This window comes from Strix uralensis, chromosome 6 (genome assembly GCF_047716275.1).
Source record: "Strix uralensis isolate ZFMK-TIS-50842 chromosome 6, bStrUra1, whole genome shotgun sequence".
NCBI lineage: Eukaryota > Metazoa > Chordata > Aves > Strigiformes > Strigidae > Strix > Strix uralensis.
Genome location: NC_133977.1, coordinates 26,498,278 through 26,523,347, shown reverse-complemented (window position 1 = coordinate 26,523,347; position 25,070 = coordinate 26,498,278). Strand labels below are relative to the sequence as shown.

The window sequence follows — 25,070 nt, the reverse complement described above, 5'->3', positions numbered from 1 at the left end:
TTTTGCTTTTCTCCTCTTCTTTGGTTCTTTCTTTGTCCATTGTGCCCCACCATCAGGAGTAGATTATCACATGGCGTGATTGTGCATATGGTTCCCTACAATATTGGTTTTCTGATCCTGACAGCTGAGAGCTATGACAGCAGCAGTCTGAAGTTAATTTAGAAACTCAGGATCCTAATCATTGTGTTTTGTGCTGCTTCAGCTGTCTGCACTTTCAGCCAGCTAAACCAAGACTGTATATTACTTGCAGATGTGTAAGTGTGATAGAGCTGATTGATGGGTCAATTCAGGATTCATTCAAAGTTGAGAACCCAGATGGAGGTTGAAAAAGCAAGAAAGCCTTTCTTCTACATATGCACATGGAATATATTGAAGAAGATGAGATCTAACTCTTGAAATTTAAAGGATATGTACACAAATTCTCAAAGACATTTAGACACCAAAAATACATGGAAGTTCCTACTGAGATTTAAAAAAAGTGTGTAACTAGGTTTGGTGTAGTATTTTCACGGAACTAGACTCTTGAGCAACTTACCTGATTAAAAAAAAGCAACAAAAAAACAACTAGCAATTAAATGCCATAATTTTCTGACAAAATAATGCAAAATTAACACTGAGCAAATGATATGTTAATAAATATACAGTCACCTAAGGAGCTATGTAAACACACATTGAATCCTCCTGGCTTTTAAAAACTGGCCAGATATATTGGATCTTGGTTTCCACTTCAGTATACTCGCAGTGTTATACTAACAAATGAGAATAGATCACTTTTTGGGAAAGTATCTAAAAATCTAACAGCAAAACAACATCAAAATAGACTATTTAACTAAGATGACCTGTAAGCTCATTTAAATAATGTTTGCATGAATTTTGTTTTAAATTGATCTCCTTTGCCTAGGGCACAGTACAAAAGGGCAGAACCTGGAGAGAGCTACACAGGCAAGATGCCTGTGACAAAGTCTGCTGTACATTTTGTTAGTCAAATGCTTAAAGATGCTTGTTTCTCTAGCTACCTTTTAGCTTTCATCCCCTTCAGCAAGGATGAGTGTGTTCTCAAACTGTATTTTCTTTGTGATCCCTCTGATGGGTTACTTTCTGCTACTGGTTTCCATTTTGGGAAAAAAATTACTGTGTTGTCATTTACTTCTTTGTATATTAAGAGATATAAATCAGGTAGCAAAGATAAGCTTAGACTAAAATAGGAGTGCACTCTTGATGGTCCATTTGTTGCTTGAGAACATCTTCTGGATCGCTGTAACCAGAATAGATCAATATGACAGACTGAAAATTCTAGATAATTAGCACCTGTATTTCATAATTCTTACTTTTTACAGAGTGTAGGGAAATCTCAGGTGATATTGCTGGATATATCTGAATTGCTGCTATAATTTGTACTTGTGTTTCCAAAATGTCTTATTTTGGGGACTTCTAAAACAAACAGGAAAAAAGTAGAGGGACTTTTTCTTTTACATTGCAATATTCCCTTAAAGTATGGGTGATCTAGCTGTGGTTTCTCTCCAGTAGCTGTGAGAGTACTTGAACACGTATCTCCCATTTACGAGGTGAATAACTGATCCACCCCAGCTGGACCTGCTAGTGGACCTTCATGGTACCATGCAGAAGGTGGGGTTTACTGGTGCCTTGCAGAGGTTTCATGTTGTTGCATATTACATTGGAAAAGTTGTATAATAGATTACATGAGAGTTGAGATTATTTTCTTGTAATTTACCTAATTAGTTTATTTTTAATTCATCCAGTTACTGTAGTAATTGGTGGAATCTTCCTTCACTGAAGTCTTACAGCATAATTGAGTGCTTTCTGTACATACCAACCTGTAAAGTTGTTTTGTATTGGGTTTTTTTTTTTGAAGGGGGGGTGGGGCTTTTTTTTTTTAATAATTTTTTGGTATGTTTCTTGTTGGCAAGTTTTTATTACATAAGGGATGTGTAGTGTTATAACTATAATTTTTAGAATAGAGAGGCTTTAGTTAAACAAGACCACTTTGCCTATTTTCATAACGGTGCATGATTTGGCTGATCTACTGTGGGAGTTTATTCTAGAACCAGATTCTCTCCAGCCGCAATTATTTTTCCACTCCTTTCTCAAATACTTAGGGATCTGCATTAGGAGAGCATGGTGAAGTCTTCGCACTGTTCATAGACTGTCATGCAATCTTTGATCTATATGTGATTTGACTAGGATCACATCTTCAGTTAGAGTTGACTGTAAATATTTTGAAGAACTTGATCATGGGCCGGGGATGCTCAGGATGGCCTAAATGAGGATAATCAGAGAAGGCTGGCAAAAAAAGGGGATTTCACCCATGGATCATCAATTGCATTAAATTACAGTAACTTATCTAGATGGAGAAAATGTAATACTTTGACTGCAGTGAAGTTTTGAAATAGAAGGAAGGGGCAGCATTTCCAAGTTACTGGTATATACTTTTTACATGCTTATCATGTTCATAGGTTTATTTTTTTAACCGATACAGTTTTTTTGCTGTTCATAATTTGACACCAGTTTATTGACTGTAGTTTCAAAATAGGAATGAAACATTGGTTTAATTATTATTTACAGAGGGGAAATATGGTAATTTTCCTAGCATAAATACCAAGGCTTTGAAAGAAAAAAGTCTTCACATACTGAAGGATTATGTTCACTTAAGGAGCCAGAATTTTCTCCAACTAGTTATGATTGGAAAATGGGTTTAATAGTCTCTCTCCCTCTGGAAAAGACTTGTTAAGGCTGAATGATACAAAATTTCTGAAAATAGGGCAACTGTTATTAGAATAAATGACAAAAAAATGTAGTGAAAGGCATTTATCATCTGAATAATGTATTTTTGCTTGGAGGCTTACTTATATTTAGTCTCTGTGTTATAAATATCACAGTTGTAATTTTTCGGTAGAAGAATCACAGCAGTAATTGTTCTGATACACTAGTAACAGATTTTGGCATATTCCCCAGCACCCCATTATAAATTTAGATGATGAAATATGAAGATGGAGATTTTTTTAATGTTGTCTAAGTGATTTTGATGCTTATTTATTTTTAATGACGTCTAAAAATATCCTGAATATGTAACTTTATCCCTTTATTTTTACATTTAGGACCACTCAAAAATATTTCCAAATTTAATTTTCTTCCTGAAGTTGTAGAGCCTCGTATAAATCTTTGCAGCAATTTTTTTTTTTGATTTCCATTTTCTTGTCTTGCTGACAAGATTACGTTGGTTTTCTAAGTTGTGTCACCTATCAGGGAAGATTTTTCTCACTTTATGTGGTTATCTCCTGCTAAGGAATGAACAAAGAAAGGTCTTCTTGATTATTATTTGATTGAGTCTCTTTACCTGATTCCTTTAGGCCAGAAATGTTCTTACCCTTTACAATTAAAAGCTAATTTAGCTGTGAGCCATTATCTGGGAAATGAATAAGATTAGTGAGGATATTTACTTCCTGACAATGCAGAGAATTTCTTTATTATTTCTAGCAATTGTACTAGGAAAGAGTCAGCAGTTACCTTGTATTTTGTTCAGTCTAGCATTTCTGGGTGTCTGGAAAGTTGCATTTTCAATTCTGTTTAATTTATTGAGTTCCCCAGTCTTTAATAATCTCATTGTTTGGAAGTTCTTGCTGAAGTTTAACTTGAATTTTACAATGGAAAATTTATTCATGTTGTTTTGAATTATGCCTGCTTAAACCATCCTAAATCATTCTCCTCAACCCTCAGTTTAAATAGTACTTTGTTAGCATCTCTCCATAAACCATTTAAGCTTCACGTTCATCATCTTTTTTAAATGACCACATTTGTTGATCACTTAACTGTCTGGATTTCATGAAACTTTTGGGGAGCATTTTGAATACACCTCTCTTTACCTGCTCGGGTTCCTTAAGCCAAATTCAAAAGGTGAATTTTAAGACATTAAATCCTGGCCCACAGCCTAAATTATGCAGGTTTTGGGGCACTTGAAAATAGTTAGCTGTCAAAGCACAGGTATTGGTAAAAGATGAATAGAAATGGAAGTGGGAATGATCTGTCCTTTCCCGGGAAGATTATTTGCTACATTTTTAATTTTTTAGGAATTATTGTAATGCTTACCGTCTTGGTACCTGAGCTCCTTGCAAGGGTGATGTTGCGTCACTGTCTTTCAAAAGCAGAACTGTCATTGTCTTTCATCTATTTAACTTACTCCAGAAAGTATGCTGTGTAACGATGATGAGAGACTCCTTGTTGAATTTCCCGGGTTCTTGTTAAGATTATTTTGAAATTTAAAACAAAAATCTCTTGCAGCTTTTGTACAGCTGAGCAGTAAAACAGTCACTCATTGCGTTTTAGTTTAGGTATCATGGAAAATGCACCGGGGAAATATATCCCATGAAATTGGTTCAAGTTGTGCTTTTTGTGTATCTACAGGGCTTCATTAAATCAGTGCCCCTGTTTGAAAATAACTATGTGAATAATTGGACTTAATTATAATAAATCCTTTGCAGGTAACTAAGTGAAATGCAAAGAGAAAGGACTGGAAAGGGTGCATGTGCTGAGGGAAATACTTGGCCAGTAGAGATACATGAACTCTTGGTAGAGAAGTTAATTGCGTTTGATGCTATTCATGTGTCACAGAAATGTGTTACAGGAAATGTTGCAACATTCTCCTGACAGAAGCTCTGCAGTTCCAATGCCATGAATTCTTCTGGAGAACAAACCATAACCAAAAAAAGTTGTTTCTTTAGTCACCTCAGTTAATTTTTAGGGTAAGAAACTTTACACAATGGTTGTGGTTCTTGTGAATTTGAGCGTAACTCACATTAATATGGTCTGCCCTGCATACTTACTGTGTTATCCTCTCTAAGTAGGTATTTGTTAATGCTGGGCAGTGGTGTGGTATGTTCTTGAAGGAAGTTTACTTGAGACTAAATTTTCTCAGGGAGGTCATAACTATGGAGAGGTGAAAGACCTTGCAACTGAGTGCTCAGAAGTTGGTGTTAATAAGCTTACACTTAAGCGGTGAGCATTAGGGATAATAACGTTTGTGAACCTTGTGGCCCATTGTGAGTTTGAGCTGGTTCCAGCAGTTCTCTTCAGACCTTGCCTGAAGGATGCCCACCATCTTGATGTGGAAAAACACACTAGGACAAAATTTGCAAATGTGATTCATATGCTTTTGACTGTGTGTGAATAAAATAACCCAGAACTGGAGGCAGTTTTGCTGCAACAGCATGACACTGTGCCTCTGTTAACTACGTCTACTCAGGCGAGTATCCGGTTAGCCTGAGCACACCAGGACACAGATGCAGCTGTGCTGCTTCTGGGCTGGCAGCTGATGCATTGTTGTGCTGGTGCACCAGCTCACTTGAAATCACCCAGGTGTCTGACATTTGACAGGTCTAAAGATTCTAAGTTTCCTGGGCATTCATGAAGGTTTTGGGCTTCACTTTCAGGTGCAGACTAGTGAACTTGGTGCAGGTGTTGGTGCTCAGTGCAAGGGTCTGGGTTAGGTGCCTTGGCAGGGTGCCCAAGTATTGGCCTCCTCCCAGAGCTCCCTGACCCTCTCCTGTGGGAGAATGTGGCCATGCTCATGGGTTTCCTTGTATCAGTGGTTAATATAATTACACAGGACATGAGGAGACCTGGGTTCAACTCCTTTCCCTTTTTTAAAAGGATAAACCCCATTTTCCGTCATCCCTGATAAGTGTTGCAACTGTGAAACAGCTCTTGCCCCCCTCTCCCACTGGGAAGAAAGTGTCTGAATCCATTCAGGTGGAGAAGAGAAGCAGACCTATGTCTCCCATATTAAAGTGGAACAAACAAGGGTGGATGGTGTTACAGTATTGCTAGAAAAAAAAGCAGTGGTCATCTCTGTATTTTAGGTGGCATTTGACATGCGTTTTTCAGAGAACAGAGAAAGGTGAGCAGACACATGTGAGGTGAGAGCAACACCTGAGCCCAGGCCCTGGCTGGCTTGAGGCTCTGGTTAGGAATCGAGATTCTTTGCCCTGTTGAGGCCAAGGTGTCTCACAGCAGAATTTTAGCCACAAGTGGAACTTCAATATAAAAAAAAAAAGAGTGGCCTCGGCCTGTGTGGCTACCAATCTAGATGTATAGGTTGTTTTGTTTCTGTTTGTATGTTTGTGTGGATTTTTTTTTTTTTAAGCTTTAGACTTGCTTTGAATTTATCTAAATTTTATCCAAGTTTCATTGCGAGTATGAGGTTCCCTTTCTGAATCTGTCTTTCTTAGTCTTTTGTACTAGGATTCACTTTTTAATGACTAATAATATCCAGAATGTGTGCTGCTGAGTTTAAGAAAAAGTAAGTAGTTTGCTTTTGTCCTGAGTAGTTTACTATCTCCAACATCTGTTGTCTTTGTTACTGTAATTATTCCAGTTGTCTTCTGAAGAAGGTACAGGCCTTTGTTTTAATGAAAGCCTTAACTGGATTTTTTTTTTCTTTCTATAACATGTACATCAAAATGCTTTCTAGATTTGGTCATGCCCTTTCAAATCAAGTGAAAAGGGGGGGGGGGTTAAGATATGAAAAAAAAAAAAAAGTTTTAACGTAAGCCCAGAGTATGTTTTAATTGCACATAGAGCATTACATGGGCTTTATTCCCAGTGCCAGGCATACGTATGTATATTTCCCACCATTTGCCCTGTGTGAGTAGGAGTTTAATTAATAATTTCTTGCTTCTCAGTTGTTTTTCTAACCAAAGCATTTGATATGAAAGCCTTAATCTCAATTTTCATAATGTAAATGTAAAAAACTGGGAAAAATGTTTACATAGTACAGGGAGAACAGATAACTTGTACAAATAAAATGAGATTTTTGCTATTTTATTGACAACATCAGCAATTAAGTATTGCTTCCTAGACTCTGAATACGTAAAATTCCCAGTGACAGCACGTTGTTTATGGGCTTTGAAATGATACTTTCTTTGTTAGAGTGCCAGTTCCTTTGGTATGTATTTCCTCTGTCACCTGAGGCTATTTTTCCAACACGTAACACATGTGATTTTTTTTCTGCTCTCTGAATAATCAGCTTTTCCTTTTGCTCATTAAGCATAAAAATACAGCCAAGGTATTAACACAGTACAAGGTATTAACAGTGACCAGTCTCTACCAAATACTAAGTTGTTTTTGTCTGTTACCTAATTAACATACTTTAATTAGTTCACTACATTTAATGAACATGTTATGTAAAACTCAACATTTTCTACCTTCAGGATAACCATGACATTCAATCTAATGTGTCAGACTGGACTGTATGAATAATTAATACAGTTTATATTTACTAATTTACTATATGGACTAGTTTGACAGACTGGATAGAGGAGTGGTGCTCACCATGGGGGGTCAGGCAGCAGTCTGCTGGGAGAGGAGCAGGAGGAGCACCCTGGGAGGGCTCTGCCTTGGAGAAAAGAAAGGATGAAGGTGAACAGAAATTGTGAACAGAAATTGGGACCCTGCTGACACCAGGTGTCCCTGAGCCTGTCCAGGGTCCCCCGCTGGGAGGAAGCAAAAGAAATGGCTCTGTCTTCTCTTTTTATGCATTTCACCTCCTTTCATCGCTTTGCTGGTAGCACTGGTTCAAACCAGAAGTGTTTAATAATGACGATAATTATTGATTTAAAATGCAATACATGCATTTCTTTTTAAAAACTCTTCTCTTGAGCTATTAAAATCAGGAAGATAACTGTTGAATACTAATTTTTTAAGCTGCTTGAAAAATGAATTTTAAAAAGAGCCTGCTATTTTAATACTTCTGATAGCTGCCTGAACTTCAGTATGTCTTGGGTTATGAGAAATGAAATTATGTACAAGAAAAACTATGAAACTGCAAAAAAGGTTGAACTGAGTCGAAGTAGTTCTTTCTCTTGTCATGTCAATGTGTTTTCTCTGACCAGAGTAGCCTGTTGTGCTTAGTAGCGTATGAGAATTTTTGGCTTCCTGAACATTTGAGAGGCTGGTGGTCAGCCTTTGGCATGGCCTTGTGCGCCATCTGGGTGGAGTGCCCAGTGCTCCAAAATATCCTGTATCATTAAGACACCTGAAGATGTCTCTACAAACTTGAAATTGTCTAGAACTTCTTTTTAGAAGACCCATGGGCTTTGCTTACCTGGTAGCTGGTAGCAAAAGTGATAGTGTAAGTTTCCATGTGGTCATAATGCCATTCAGCTATAAACACCAGTGGCTGTAAGGCTTTGCATAAAGGTCATGTTGATGACCTGGAAAATAGGCTTAGACTTAGGAATGTCAAGTTGGTAGAGGGGCTTGAGAGCATGACCTAGGGAGAGCAATGCATTTTTCTTGAAATAGATTATGATGGTGCTAGGAATGAGAGATTCAGATTTTTATATACAATGCATTTTTAGGCACTGTATTCTTGAGCGGGGTAATGAGGTGAGTATGTGGAACGTCTGTTTAAATAGAGAACTCATTTCTCCTAGTCAGACTAATTCTGTTTCTCCTGATGGTGAAAGAAGTTTTTTGGTTTTCAAGGTGAGAGAGAGGCAACAGGCCTAGATATAATACTATCTTAAGTTCAAGCTCTGATTTAGTTTCCCTAGCCACTTTTCTCTCTTTCTTGTCAAGTGAATGAGTGGATTCTGATGATTTAGAATAGACTATATATAAGCCTATGGCCTATCGACTGCTGGAGGCTAAGTGAAGTAAGAAAGTAATTTTTAAAAAATGAAACATTTATGAGAATTTTTGTTTTATGATATGGTTGGAACTGTTTTTCTTGGCTCATAATGTGAAGTACTGTCTTTTACGTTAGCATGAATTATTTCTATTGCATTTATTCTAAATACTTATGCTAGTGAGTGAATTTTGTAATCTTTCGTTGCTAATCACTTTCTTGAATGAGTTAGTTATAGGGATTCATGTTTATAGGGATTTGTGGTATTTAAAGTGATTTATGGTAAACTGGCTTTTGCATGAATTGTGTAAGAACTTTAATAATGAGGAAGAATTTATGAAATAATAGATAGACGTCTCTTATCACCTTGCTACCAAGTGGGTGCTGGCTGCCATATATTTGTTTTCAAAATAAGTTTGTTTTCTTTGTAAGGTAGGGAGGAGGCTGCAATTGAGATTTACATTGTGTCTGGCCAGCAATTGGAAAATGCTGTAGATAGATAGCTGAAATGTTCAAAACTGTTACTAGTAGTGTGTCAGGTACCATATTTGATTCTTTTCATGATTTTCCTTTTATATACTATTCTCCTTTGAATTTGCACACAGCACTGACCATGTTATACTGTAGCACTTACCCTTAAAAACAAAAATTGGGTTGGTGACTTGATGAAGAATCATTATGTAGAAGTACTATATAGGGATTAATAATCAGACTATTGAAATAACTCAGGTGTTCTTGGATTATATCTGAGGTGGAATTTGTGGTGTCCTATATCACCTTGAAAGGCAGTCAAGAACTTCTTGAAAAATAGATTTTGGAGGAACTAACAAAAATATTATTCCTTACATATACTTAATGAAGTTAGAATTCCAGTTATCTAGAACCAACTCAATCTTCATATGTTTTTTCATATCTTCAGCTTCACTTCTGAAAACCCTAACTTTTAGTAATTTATCTGAAAACTCTTCAAATAAATGAATGTGTCCTTTAATATTTCATTGCCTTTTGTTTTTATGTAATAAAAGTAGAAATAAATCCAAAACTCGGAGGTCATCTGTTAGAATTCAGATAATTTCTGTAAGACAAGCTTGATAATTACAATATTCAGTGCTACTGTGACTAATGTCTTTGTGATGTTGTTATCTCATTACAAAATTGCAAACAGCAGGCAGTTACAATTTGCATTAGTTTCCTAAAAGTTTTTTCATAATAAACTGCATTAATTATTTTTACCTAAAGACTTTGTACCTTAAGCCAGTCCAAGAACCAAAGTAAGTTGAAGAGTTATCTGGGTTGATGGTGTACAGTAATGTGATCCCTTATTTAGGTAGGGTATTTAAGTTTGAGACTTCAGTGTATGGCATGATATGGCTAAGCAAGTCATGAAGTGTGACTTTAAGTACACTTTTTTAGTGCATTGATAACAAAAGGTTGCTTTGCACAGGAAATTTACAGTGTTTTATCCAGCTGAGTTTTGAAAGTCTCTGATAGCAAAGCTAGCACCGTTTCCCATGTGAGACTGTTCCACAGGTGGTGTAGTCCAAAGTCAGTTTTTAACCATGTACTTTTGTGAATTTCACAGTATTAAATGTCAGTATTTCTTCCAAAAAAGAGAAAACAGCATAACATTTTTGTATCAAATTTGGAAACATTTTTTGGAATACTGAGAGCACTTATGCCTAAGTGATGTGTATTTTAAAGAGGGTGTTGGAGAGTGAGGGAAAAATGGAAATCCTATCACTGAATGTTTCTCTGATGGATTGATGTCACATCTTTTTACCAGTACAAATTTAGTGTTGCTACAGGCCTTCATTTAGTTCCTGAGTCTGGTCTAAAAACTCAGTTGTCAGGTTTTAGTCCAAGTATGTATGGTAGTGTCTTTTGAAACACTGGACACAGCACAGGCTGAAGCCATGTACCCTCTGAGGAGTACAATGAGGCTGCTAGACAACTGTCTGTGGTGAGAATGCTCTTGCTTTATAGTTACCCTTTTCTCTGAAATTTATATGGAAATTGGCTCACAGCTGTAACCTAAGAGGAAGTCTTAAAAAGGCTTTTGAGCAGTGGAGATTATGAGGGAATGTAATGTCTGTTTGCTTGCAGAAGCAGACTGACATCTTTTCCTTTCTCACTTAGCCTTGAGTTTCCTTCCAGACTCATCTGTTTTTTTTTTTTTTTCACCAACTTAGAAAACAGTAAGTCTTTAAGACAGCAGGAAGGCCTGAAACAGGGCTGTGCTGGTGGTCAGTGTATGGTTGTTCCACTGATGATCACTGGAGGGAGATGAGAGTAGGAAAGAAATCGTCTAATTCAGGAATCCTGGGTCTGCCGTTGTCACTCTCTGGCGAGGTGGTTCCACCGCTGTTTTTCTCCCTCTCTGAGAGAGAGGAAAAAGAAAAGGTGAAGTTGACTGCTGCTGAATTTCTCTTTCAAGACAAAGAGGGAGGTTTGTTATCCTGGGTATATTTAGCCATGATAGATCTGATCATTTAGGTTTAGACTGTCAAACAGTAGCTACATTTTGTGTGTAATGCACAAAAAAATCTGTCAGGCAGTCCAAGTTCAGGCAGTAGTTTAGGATGAGAAATGGTAGACTTTCTTCATGTGTATGTATATGGTATATATATACACCTAAGAGAGAATGACTGTGAAGAATCATGGAAATAAAAGTCTTTGCACCTTTGACCCCCCCCCCCCCCCCAAAAAAAAAAAAAAACAGTTACACAGCACCACAGTTAATATTTTTATTTAAGGGTAAAGAGCCTTTACAATGGAGCTCTTCCAGAAGACCCGTAGTTGTACTCTAGGTATTATAATTTTACTCTGGTGTTTTCAGTATTCTCTTTGCTTAAAGCAGGAAACAGTGTTTAATAGAACTAGTATTCACTAGTCTATCTAGAATTGACTATTTTTTTTTTAGATTTTTTTTTACTGTTGCTTATCATTATAAGACAAGCGTATATAAAATCACTAAACCCCCTTCAAAACCAGGAAAGCCCCCCATGACTGGAATGTGTCTAAGTATTACATTTTTTAAATTTCAGTGTTCTTTTATCTTTCTTTGTCCTTTACACTTTTATTCTCTCACAAGTGTCTCATACTGAAGTAGTTAGCTGAAAGGCAGTTTAAGTATAAAAGCAGGCAGTGTCTGACTTTTGAAGCTCCTGCGGGAGACTCTGTATGTTCCAACGGGCATTTTGTCCCAGTTTTCTGTCTTTGAAGCAATCATTGGCTATTTTTTTTCTTGAGATTGTAACATTTTTATCTATGTCCTTGCATTATTGAGTGTAAAATTGTGATTTAAATATTTAAAAAAATACACGGGGAATTAAATTTTTAAAGCATTTTGAATTGATCTAGAAAATACTATCTTCTTCCCCATTTTTATTCATAAATAACTATGGATTTGTCTAGTTTATATAGTTTGTATCTCTAATTCAATGATTTAATCCAGAGGATCCCAACATCAGTTTGGGGGCCTGCTTCTAGTTTGGGGGGACTTTTCTTTCTTCTCCCCTTTCTGTGTTCTTCCTACATCAACCAGAGGGGGCTGCCCCCAGCCCATTCCCTGTTTAGGCAGTGGATGCCTTGCACAGTCATAAATAAGATGTTTAACTTTTAGTGAAGTGTGTGCTGCTTGAATAGCTTTTCTGTGTCCCCTCGCAGAGAAAGGATGGCAAAACAGAGATGGTGCAGTTAATCTTGGCCTGTTTGCTGTCTGTGTTGCTTTCTTCCTGTCATGTTTTTTGTTAAGACTACTAAGCTAATCCTAAATTATACTCCTGTAACAGCTCTTTTCCTCCATTGCCTCCCTTCAAAGCAGTGGCTTTCCCTCCCAACCTTTGAAATTCTCATCCCATGTTACAGTCTTATAAGACTTTTATAAGACCCTTCTAAGGCAAAGGGTATTTTGCATGGGACCAGTTTTAGGTTTGGGCTCTGATATATTTAAGCGTACAAACCCACTTGTTTTACATGACTGAAATAAGCATTTAAAACAGCAAGGAAAATTGGATGGGCCTTCACTGAGTAATATTGGCTAAAATTGATCTTTATTTATTATCATTCTCATTTAGAATCAGTGTATCTTATAGCAAATGAGAAAATTTTAAGTGTGTGTGTGGTAGATGGATTTTAAAAATATCTATATATGTATCTGTCTTGCCTGTCTATATTTTATTGATAAAAGTAAAACTTTCAAAGGACTGTGATGCACAATGATGTGTAAATAAGCTGCTATCTGGGGATTCACAAAGGTATATAATGTACAGATGAGTTTGTATTCAAAGTAACTATGCTGATATTTTTATATACAGTGAAGAAACTTGCTTTTTTTTCCCCTTGTTTGAACTGAAGCAGAGTTTTGTCTGATTTGGTTCTGAATATGTGTTCTAATTGGACATAATCTTTTTAGAGTTCTTCCTTTAAGAAAAATGGTTGGGTTCTCAGCTCACAATGGGTGTATCGGTGTTGAAGCTCAGCAATGTGTTGGGGTAATTCTCTAAAGCTCTACACAGATCAAAAAGATTATTGAAGAATGCACAGACACTTTTTTGTGCTAAATCTGAAATAGAAGGGGCTAAATCCCCAGTGGGTAGAAGTTACATAATTTGGTGATGCTATGCTGATTTATGCCTCTTGAGAGTTTGCCTGCAGCAGAAGCTGGAGGTGATGAGAAGAGATTGGATGAGAGAAAGACCATCCAGGAAAAATTCATCAAATTTGTCATTCTTGAAAGGACCATCATAACATATGGTAAGGCATATCATTTACCTCAGGCACGGAGGAAAATGATTTCTGCTAGGAGAATATTAATTTTATTTCTTACAGGATCAGCTGACAGGGTAGGCTTTCTCCTGGCTGGTCTTCCCCTTCTGTTTTCTCTAAAAGGAAGGATGGAAGCTTGGAAATGTCTTATCTGTAGCAGACAAGCAAGTTGGCATTTTGCCATCATTTTCTGCTAGCAGAGAGGATAATGGTAATTATATGTCAAAATTTAACATTTCTCTTCTTTGAAAGAGAACTTTTTAATGCAAAATATTTAGAAAAGTCGGATCTATTCTGAGGCAGATAAGAAGCTAGGATTAGTGAACTGACAAATTTTTCATAAGAAAAAGGAGTTTTTCCTTCCTCTTCAGGGACAAGGGAGAGATAAAAAGGATCAAAAGAGAGAAAAGTATGAGGTGTGCTGTACAACTAGGCTGAAACTTCAGTATTGTGTAATATTTGGGAGATACCGAGAGCAGCATCACCTGTCCTGCTCTTCTTTCTGTGGAAAGGCTGGTAGCACTTGCTTTGCTAACAGGTTCCAGCATTTTTGATTAAATTGTTATTTCTTCATTTATCAGGAAAATAAATTACTGTTGTGCTGTACAACGTGCAGTCCAAATTCCACCATCACCTTTTTGAGGAGGGGAAAATGTTTTCCTATAATCAATTCTAGTGTCCCCAGTGGTTGCAGGTTAAGCCCTTAGGCAGCCATGTCCTTAGTCAGTTAATAAAAGGAGAAGGATTTTCCCAGGCCATGACACAAGTTACAGTACTGTTGAGATGCTTAAAGAATTGGAAAGTTTTGCTTTCTTTAAAGTCAGAAAAGGAAGGCATGGTCATTTTAAATATAACCTATTCACTTTCTAGACACACATAAACAGTCCAGGAGGTTCCTGGAATGCGTTGATGATAACTTCCTTCTCCAAGTGATAGAGGAGCCAATGACTGGCTATGCTGGACTTTGTTCTCACCAACAAGGAGGGGCTGGTGGGGAGTCTGAAGCTCAGCAGCAGCCTTGGCTGCAGTGACCATGAAATGGTGGAGTTCAGGATCCTCAGGGCAGCAAGCAGGGCATGCAGCAAGCTCAATACCCTGGACTTCGGGAGAGCAGACTTGGGCCTCTTCAGGGATCTGCTTGGCAGGTTAACATACGATAAGGCCCTAGAGGGAAGAGGGGCTTAAAAACTTGGTTAATATTAAAGGTTCACCTCCAAGCTCAGGAGCAATGCATCCTGACAAAGAGGAAATCAGGTAAAAGTGCCAGGAGGCCTGCATGGAGGAGTAAGGAACTCCTCAACAAGCACAAACACAAAAAGGAAGCCTACAGAGGGTGGAAACGTGGACAGGTGGCCTGGGAGGAGTACAGAGAAACTGTCTAGGCAGCCAGGGATCAGGTTAGGAAGGCCAAACCCCTGATAGAATTAAAATCTGGCCAGGGTTGTGAAGGGTAATAAAAAAAACTTTTACAGGTATGTTGGTGATAAATGGAAGACTAGGGAAAATGTGGGCCCTCTCTGGAAGGAGAAGGGAGACTTGATCACCTGGGATATGGAGAAGGCTGAGGTACTCACTGACTTTTTTTCCTCAGTCTTGGAAAGGGCTCCAGCCCACCATCCAAGATGCAGAAGGTAAAGGGGACTGGGAGAAGGAAGAACCACCCACTGTAGGAGATCAGGTTTGAGACCATCTAAGGAACTTGAAGGTGCACAAGTCCATGAGACCTGATGAGATGCATCTGCGGGTCCTATATGTAACTGGTGGGTGAAGTGGCTAAGTCACTATCCATCATATTTGAGAAGTCGTGGCAGTCCAGCAAAGTTCCTGCTGATTGGAAGAGGGGTGACATAACCCCCATTTTTAAAAGAGAAATAAAGAGGGCCTGTCAGTCTTGGCTCTATGCCCAGCAAGATCATGGAGCGGATCTTTCTGGAAACCATGCTAGGGCACATGGAAAATAAGGAGATGATTGGTGACGGCCAACATAGCTTTACTAATGGCAAATTGTGCCCGACAAATTTGGTGGCTTTCTATAATGGGATTATAGCATGGGTGGATAAGGGAAGAGCAACATCATCTACCTGGACTTGTGCAAGGCATTTGACACTGTCCCACATGACATCCTTGTCTCTAAATTGGAGAGACATTAATTTGATGAATGGACCACTCGGTGGGTAAGGAATTGGCTGAATGGTCATGCTCAGAGAGTTGTGGTCAACAGCTCGATGTCCAAGTGGAGAGCAGTGACGAGTGGCGTTCCTCGGGTTGGTGTTGGGGCCAGCGCTGTTTTAACGTATTTGTTGGTGACATGGTCAGTGGGATTGAGTGCTCCCTCAGCAAGTTTGCTGATGACACCAAGCTGTGTGGTGTGGCCGACAAACTGGAGGGAAGGGATGTGCCATCCAGAGGGACCTGGACAGGCTTGAGAGGTGGCCCCATGTAAACCTCATGAAGTTCAACAAGGCCAAGGTTCTACACATGGGTTGAGGCAATCCCGTGCACAAATGCAGGCTGGGCAGAGAATGGATTGAGAGCAGCCCTGTGGAGAAGGACGTGGGAGTAGCAGTGGATGGAAAACTGACTACGAGCCAGCAATGTGCACTTGCAGCCCAGAAAGCCAACATCAAGAGAAGTGTGGCCAGCAGGTTAAGGGAGGTGATTCTCCCCCTCTACTCCACCCTCATGAGACACCACCTGGAGCACTGTGTCCAGCTCTGGGGCGCCCAACATAAGAAGCACATAGACCTGTTGGAGTGAGTCCAGAGGACAGCCATGAAGATGATCAGGGGGTTGGAGCACCTCCCTTATGAGGACAGGCTGAGAGAGTTGGGGTTGTTCAACCTGGAGAAGAGAAGGCTCCAGGGAGACCTTAGAGCAGTCTTCTAATACTTAAAGGGCATCTACAAGAAAGCTGGAGAGGGAGTGTAGGGATAGGATGAGGGGTAACAGTCTTAAACTGACAGAGGGTAGATTTAGATGAGATATAAGGAAGAAATTCTTTACTGTGAGGGTGGTGAGTTACTGGAACAGGTTGATCAGAGAAGCTGTGAATGGCCCTGCCCTGGAAGTGTTCAAGGCCAGGTTGGACAGGGCTTTGAGCAACCTGGTTTAGTGGAAGGTGTCCCTGCCCATGGGAGGGAGTTGGAAGTAGGTGATCTTTAAGGTCCCGTATAACCCTAACCATTCTGTGATTCTGTAATTTATAATTTCAATCTGGTTTTGCAAATAATTTTCTAGAATACATGATTTATGCACAAATAATTTTGCTAAGAAAATAAATGTATGATTGCAAACTTTGAGATTTTGTACTCTTTATTTTTTTGTATTTTTCCAACAACAAATAACAACCACCTCTTTTATGCACTGTAAGTATAGGATTGCTTCTCAGTCTGAGAGAGAGGAGATGTCTGCCTTCTACATTGTCTTCTGGGAAATGGGATGTCAGACATTTAAAAGCAATATTTCAAGGTAAAATACTAGATAGAAATCTTCCTTTTCGTTGCTTTAAAACTGTTTATTATACATTCATTTTAATTTGTTGGCACCATGTAGTGCAGTGATCTGTATTGTCAGGGATCAGCCTGAGATACAAACTTGAGGTTTAGTGTTAGTATACAGCAATACTGACAGTGGGGTATTTGGAATGGCAGGTTTTGATACAGCTACATTAACTGTTAGGCAGAAATGGAACCAAGCAGTTCATTTGCAAATTTTGATTATGCAGACATGGTTCAGGTCTCCCGCTGCTCATTTTCTATTTTGTTTTATAAATATTTCAGATTTCCTTTAACCACAGTCATGGTTATCCACAGATGAACTGATTAGACTTATGTAACGCCTGTTGAAATAATCACAAAAGGAGAGTCTTTGAACAGGATCTCATTTGAGAGAACATAGTAAGTACGTCCATAAAATATAACAAGTTTTTACTGAGTTATTAAATTTAAACTTAGATTCTCTAAATGACTTTCCTTTTTGCCTACAGAAGGGTGCTTACACTTTATAACAAAAAATGCCCAATAATTTCATGGGAGAATTAAATAAGAGATATATATGTAGACTAGAGAAAGGTAATAGAAACAGTCCTGTCATTAGTATTAAAGGGGAATGGGCTATCATTAATTACTTTTGAGCTTATTCCACTCAAGTACAAAGATATTTTTTAATCTGTGTTGATCCGAGCAATTGGCTGAAATTTAAGAACTGTTGAATTACTTTGGTTAAGAGAAATTGCTGAGCTATTTATATTGTTAATACCATTCTGTGTATTGAGATGAAAGTTCAGTGCCTTGAGTATGGAGAAACCAACTGTTGGAGTTTTTTTTTTGTTTACTCTTTTTTGATTCAGGGTTCTAAACTTATTTCCAGTTGAGCCCCAGGGCAATCTCCTGATTTTCCTTAGGTCCTGCTCTTCGTACTAATTCTGCTGTACCTTAAGTTTCTGCTTTTTTTTCTTCACTTGTCTACGTTTTCATGATTGTCTCTTGTAGAAATACAGGATTGAAAGGCACACTCTTTGATTTCCTGCTTCTGCAGACTTTCAATCTCTGATAGTTAAAAAAAGCCCCAGATATTAATGTCAACTTTGTATGGATTTGTGCTTGGTCCAAAACCATTCTTTTACTTGAAGATTTTTTCTTTGGCACTTCTATCTTGACACCTACACAGATCTCCCCTTTAGTCTTTCATTTGTAAAGCTAAGCAAAGCAAATGTTTTCAGTTTCTTCTCAAAATTTCCCTGACCATTGTAGAAGCCTTTATCTCTTGCAGTTTGAAGTCCTTTTCTAGGCATAGATGATCAGATCAAGAACAGTAAGATTTTAATAGAGCTTCATGTTACTGTATTAAGGTTGATGTCTATGTGCTAGAAATATCTTCACTGATAATTTTAAAATTTCATTTCCATAGGGACATCATGTTGGTAGCTCATAATTACTCTGTGATCAGCTTTGTCCCCACAGTTTCACCCACTGTAATTTTCAACTGATGAGCTCTCAATTCTTAGAAGAAACTTAAGAATCTATAAATTCACATCTTCACATTTTGTGTTGTTAAGTTTTGCCCCAATTTTATTCTTGTGGTCATAAAGGTAATCCATGTCTTCCTAGTGATATTCCATTCCCCATATATTAGCAGTGCTATATTATATAAATTATATGCTGTATTAGATTCAAAGTGACCGTCATTTCACCTTGCATAATCCACAGGAACTCTGAATTTGCTTTTTTTCTTTTTTCCTGTGAGGAAAAATGAAATAAAAGCAAACTAGATTTGTGAGTAATGTTTTAGTATGGTATAATGTGATACCTGTTGATATTCCGAAGAGAACGGATTACCAGATTTTTGCTTTAACATCTCTCACAATAAATATTTATAATTCATAAAATAGTATCGTATTTATACCCTTTTTCTGTTTTAACATTGCTAATGAAATGTTAAAATTTTTGCTTTTGCAAAATAGTGATTCTATTGCCATGAGGAAAAACATGGAATAACTTCTGGGAAAAGATTCCACTAGCTGGGATAATATGCATGAACAAATAACTGTATATTTCTGAGAGCATTTATAATTTGTACTGAGATCCTAACCTAACTCAGGAAAATAGTCTTCTGTCTTGTCTTTTGCTAACACTTGAATTCTTCAAATGTCCAGCTGAGGGAGAGATTATGTACTCTTAGTGAGTAGAAACTCTTAAGTGATGTTTCTGACAGCTGTGGTTATAGCTCCTAGCTTCTTGTTTTTCACTCTTTGAGTGGAGATCTTCATGCAGCATGGAGAGAGCCTACGTAATATTTATGAAAACTGGCTTGACAGTATATATTTCCATCTTCTTACTATCTTGCTGGCCTTTGTATTGTAGCTAGGTGGCTTGTGGGGACTTGGAAGTGGTTGTCAGCAACTTACAGATGCAAGGTTGTACTCCCTTATGCACTTGTAAGTAGCTACTGATCAGAATACAGTATTGCAGAACTGAGTGTTTGCATAGGAGTAAATAACAATATTTAGTGCTGGTGGTTTATTTGTTTGTTTTTTAAAATTACCTTTGGAAATAAAAATATTGCCTTGGGACATATTCCCATTTCATACTGATGTGGGGAAAGCTGTTTTCCCCTTCTTTTAGTGCTGAATCACGCTAATCTATTTTTGGAAAGGTCTTTTGTCTCTGTGTGTGCATGTATTTATATCCTGTGGATGTAGATTTAGTAACATTTTCTAAGTTGAAAGTGAATTCATGAGTTATTCTGGAAAAACTTTAGAAGTGGCGGCTTTCAAGAGCATTCACGGTGTTCAAAGTGGCACCCTGACTGCCGCTATCATCAGCAGTAAAAAAACAGTGTCAGGTTGTTGGGCCTCAAGATTAACTCTCTTGAAGAGTATAAAAAGCAGCATCAAGTCTGGCCTGATCTGGTTCCCTCCTGTACTTTAAGGCCTCCTAGGTCTTCACTGACTAGCGTCTGCTAGGCTACGGGTCACATCACCAGAGACTCTGTACGAATGTATGGCTAACTGAGTTCCCTTTCGCTGTAGATGAGGCATCCTTACGTTGAGGCAGTTGTATACCGTATAAAGTGAATCAATTAAAAATTGACAGCAGACAGTTTCTCTCTAAAGGGAAATATGTGGTATTTATGGATGAGACCAGTTTGCTATTATCAGTGCCATAATGTGAATGACTATAAGCGAAATTTGATTAAGTTACTCAAAAGAGCAATTACTACAACTGTATAATAATAATAATCTTAAACTAACAGAATAGGATCTGGGTGAATTAATTTAGAACCATTTACTTCTAGTTTCAGCTTTTACTTATATTTCAAAGTAAAGAAGGACATCCAAATTAATTTGAATAACATGCAAGCTGTAGTTAAATTAAGGAAGACTTTTTTCCTCCAAGTTTTATTTGTCTGTAAAATTTGACTTATAGCAATATATTTCAATATGTGTTGAGGGGATGTTGCTGTGTGTTTAAGGATATGGACTGAGTGCCTCAATAGGACTTTCTCACTGTGTGAACACAAGTAATTTTTCTGTGGGTCTAGAATTCAGAGGAATTATTAAATGATAACTTTTTCCAGTTTGTTGGTGGCACTGTTTCATCTTAGTTCTGTGAAGTGATTTTTTGGTTTGCATAAGTTTGTTGCCATAATGATAGCAACAATAAAAATAAATAATGATTTGTAATAATAAATTTCACTTGCATCAAGCATGTGTTTTAATAAAAAGTCTGGTTATTACTTTGTAGTCTTAATAATTCAAAAATTACTAAGGAGGATACTGTATATTTGTTAGCTTGAAAGGTCTCTCATATCAGAAAAAACCCTTGCATGATTGTTTTGTTTGATATCAAAACACATTTTTGCTGTCATAATACTGGCACACTTTCAAGGCATGCTGTTTTCTGGCTGCTAGCAGGGAGTAATGGAAACAATGCAGTGATCATGCAATTTATTGAAATTAAACATTAAAAATACTTAGGCAAGCAATGTTTTTAATTTAATAGGGACTAGGATTCATAAGGCTGCATAAAATAGCTGTTTCAGTACCTCAGAGGTGTTTAACTGTCTTGCTGCCTGTGAATTATTTATAATTTCTTTCTGGTAATTTTCCTTTGGATCAGGTTGTGATGCTTCTTCTGAATAGTGATAGTGCTTGTTGAGGAGTGGTCATGCAAGCAGAATTTGATAACCTCGATATGTCACTTCATCTGCCGTTTTTCTTTTGTTAATGCAAAGCTGGTTGCATAATATGTAATTTCTCCTTTAGCTGGCCACAGATGAAAACAAAATCTATAATGGCAGAGCTAGGTTTTATAAAAAATGCAAGTGAGGAGTTGAAGGATGTGGCTTGTTCTGTTTGGATGATGCAGGATTGCTTTAAGCAGTAAGCTTACTGTTTTCAGATGGCATTAGCAGCATCAGTGATATAGCTGTGTCAGCCTCCTTGACTACTGGATGTCTGTAATCGCACGGAGGAAACTATATTTAAGATCTGATATCTTGAGGGTAATGACTCCAGCACTTGCTGATGGACAGAATGGCTGTTAATGCTTTCTTCACTAGCCCAGAAGATTTTGAAAGATAGATGGGTCTGTGATGTACTTTCATAAGACAGGAAATGCAATTTTTGGGGGTCTCTGGAAATAGAAAGGTCATGCAGCTGGGAACCGGTGAGACATTACAGTCTCTAAGTCATCAGGTATGACCTCATAGTTTATACTAATATTTCTAACACAAGGGTTTGTTTTACAGTTTTCGGTCATTTACAATCTCTTTGTCTGTGTAATTGCTTCATGTTGGATTTGCTACAGGATTTATAGGGTAGACTGTTTACATAAGCAGAGCAATGTATATCTTGGAAATCTAACGTGTTGTTAATTGCTATTTGAACAATGTAAGGTTATTCCATATATATTTTCAACCTGTTTTTATTGTGAATATGATTTCTTTTAACTAATTCATGATAAAAGGTTATACCTTTGCTGTAAATTAAAATGACACGATTGTATTGCATTTTTATTTTTCTTTATCTTTATGTGGCGCACAAAGCTATTGCGAATGTGTGTATTTGTCATATGAAATGCAATATAAGGCAACTGTTTACCTACAGTGGCAGGTTATTTAAAACAGCGTATCACATTGTGTAACAGGACTGAGCTATTCTGCAGACACAGATCTTCCTTCATTTTGCAGTAGTAGATTTTTTTTTTTTTGCTTCATTTCAAATCAGTTTTAAAAATAGCTCACTGAACATAACGAAAGTTTGGCAAGATAACTCTCCCCTTTTTAATTATTACACTCAGTGACACATACTAATACTAATGGATTGTAAGAGAGAAGATTAATAACTTAAATATTTAGAATGTTATTTAAAAGCAAATTCATTTTATTGAAGCATGTCTCATCCTTTTTGTTTCTAATTGTTGCCAACTTTATTGCAAGGCTGATACTTTTGTATCTGCTAATGTATTGTGTTGATGGATAGGAAAGTCACAGTACATAAAAGAAAACAAATATATGGGTATTTTACATAGGAAGATAGTGGCCTAATTTCATGTATGAGGCACAAAATAGAATTGGAGATACTGTTACCACTTTAGTTGTTATAAATGCTAGATAATAGCCATTGTTTCCTTTGAATGCATCATAGAGCAATTATATTTGGAATTGTAGAAGTTTATTTTAAAAAATGATATTCAGCTCCATCTTAAGAAATTCTAGATGTATTTGCAGAACATTTCCATGGCAACGTGTTTGGCCATGTGTTTTAAAAGCTCAGCTGAAGCCTGGAAGTAGTGTGCAATTTTTCTGTTGCTTGCTCTACCTTTGTGGAACAACAATTTCCACATACAACTGGACTGCAGATTGGCAGTGGTGAGCGGTATTTCCTGACCCCAAAGCACAGGGTTAAGTGATCAAGATTTAAAAATATTTTCATATTTCCACCTAGAAATGTAAACATGTAAAACGTGGATTTGATTTTGCATTTAGAAGTGTATTCTGGTTTCACCCCCGTTTAATAACATTTTGTTGGAAATGTATGTGTGTAGGAGACCACAGAAGACCACTTAAGAAAACTTAAGAATGTGCAGCAAATTGCTACAGTAAAAATGGCTACAGTAAAAATATGTAAAAACATATTTGTAAAAAACGTTGTATTATTTTTACTGGCCATAATTTATAGTTTCCCAGTCTACTTATCCAGATTACATTCTTACTAATAATGGGGAACGACTGCCCTGCTCTTAAGCTTGATTAGGTTTGGAATGATTTAACTATACCTTTCACTTGCTACAAGATCTTTTTAATCTGTTAGAATTTATTTTCAGTATTTTAATGTATTAGACACAATGAGTACATTCTGTTTCTTGGCATTGGAATGAAATTCCTGAAAGTATTGGTTTCATGGTATTTTGGTGCTTTGCAGGGTATTTATGGACTTTTTAATAGGACCAACCCTCCCCCCAGCTTCTTAGTTTTCCTTATTAAAGTATAATTTCAAATCTTGACGTGCCTGTATTTTGAAGTTGTTCCTGAAGTCTCCTTTGCTCATTTAAAATAATTAGATCTCCATGGAATTTTGCATAAGTGGAAGCTATAGCAGTATGTCATGTGCTTATCCTGGACTCTGTTTTATCATTTATATTAATTCTGCAAACTGCATTCTGTGGATGTTTTTGAAATGTATCATTGATAATAATCTCCAAATAGTGCGATAGTCATCCATTGCAGCCTATTTAGGATAGAAACTGTATCTACAGAGGCAAATAAATTGGTGAAGAATGCTTGCTTGAGAAAGTGTGTGTTTAGGTCATTCCATTTTGAAACAATGATATTACTGACTGTTTTTTCACTCAAAGGACATAGAGCCATTAAAAGTCCTTCTTAATTTAGAGGGACTAGGGAATAATACTCCAAACGAATGTATTAAGGAAGTGAAGTTCTTCTGTAAGAGCAAGAAGTGCAGCAAGGTAGAGATACAGATGTGAGAGCAGGGAATTGGACTGAAGTGATACGAAAACTTAAAACTACAAAGTATTTTGCTTGTTTAATGCCCCCACCCCCACCCCGGGGTTAAAATATACTTGCTGATGTTTGGACATATCGCACAGATTTGGAGTCATTGAGTCCAGTGGCAGTGTGCTGGTATCAACTTAACAAGAAGGTTTTTTATGCTGCCTTTAAAACTATACCATCCGTCTTCAAAACAAGTGGACTGCAACTGTCTGTATTTGGAGAATGCTGTGTAAAGAAGGATCTCTCTAACTAAAGAATTCTTTCCCCTTGACTGTGCATAACACATACACATCCGTGAGTATGTGTTTCCCTATCTTTAAACATTCCGTTTTACAGAACTTGATGATAAAGATCTTATAAGGAAACAAAGCTCTCTGTATGGATGTTTTAGGAACGGTGTTAACTAGCAAGTTGGGCAAGAAGCCCAATATTTGTGTCATTTACCAGTTCTAAACATGAATTCTCATACTCATGCACATATTCAGCTGTGTAGTGATTTTACTTATTACTGATTGCTGTCCTGATTCCACACTGCTGACTTTTTCATATGTTATAGTGCCAGTTTTTAAGGAAATGGCAACACTAGGACAAATAGGATATCGTGGCCAAACATTCGCAAATGGTAAAACAACACTAGAAGCAAAAAGTACTTTCAGAGTGGGTTGAAGGAATTCAAGTTCTTTTGTCCTACATTAGTCTCCCTCCCAAGAGGTGATCCTATTCTCTGGTCAAATTCTTCTCATTTAGTACTTGAATTCATATACCAAGTCATTGGGCCTAATGACCTGAATTAGGGAAGGCTTAGTATAGTCTAAAACATAAAGTAACATTGCACAAACGTGTAATAGCTAACTGCAGGGTCACAAAATACATAGCTAAACGACTAGTGTTCCAAGAATATCACCATGTGATCATTCTGAATAAAGACTGTTTGAAGGAGTTTGCTGGGACCAATACGAAAATGTGAATAAATCACAACAGTGCCACAGTAATCTGTTAAGAGAATTTAAAATAGAGTCATAATTAGTCCCAACCAATTCCTGTAGAGATGGGACCACCTAAGAGGGAGTAGTAGGAAAAGTGACCATATTAATGCAGTAAAAGAGAATGGTTATGCATTACTTAGAATGACATTTTGGAGAGAAGC

The 25,070-nt window shown here is 37.3% G+C and overlaps 1 protein-coding gene across 6 annotated transcripts in view; it reads left to right on the top strand.

Moving 5' to 3' along the window:
- Positions 1-25,070, top strand: part of SLC4A10 (solute carrier family 4 member 10) — a 172,147-nt gene that overhangs the window by 27,352 nt on the left and 119,725 nt on the right. For 2 of the 6 annotated variants that reach the window (XR_012629496.1, XM_074873352.1), the window contains exon 1: positions 21,273-21,605. The exons of 2 other annotated variants lie outside the window; for them this stretch is intronic. Coding sequence is in view for 3 of the 4 variants with exons in the window: in XM_074873352.1 (XP_074729453.1) it covers positions 21,525-21,605 (81 nt within the window). In the remaining variant the exon portion in view is untranslated. Of the gene's footprint in view, positions 1-21,272; positions 21,606-25,070 lie in introns of those variants that run through there. 2 more of the 6 variants (XM_074873353.1, XM_074873357.1) reach the window with 2 other exon arrangements.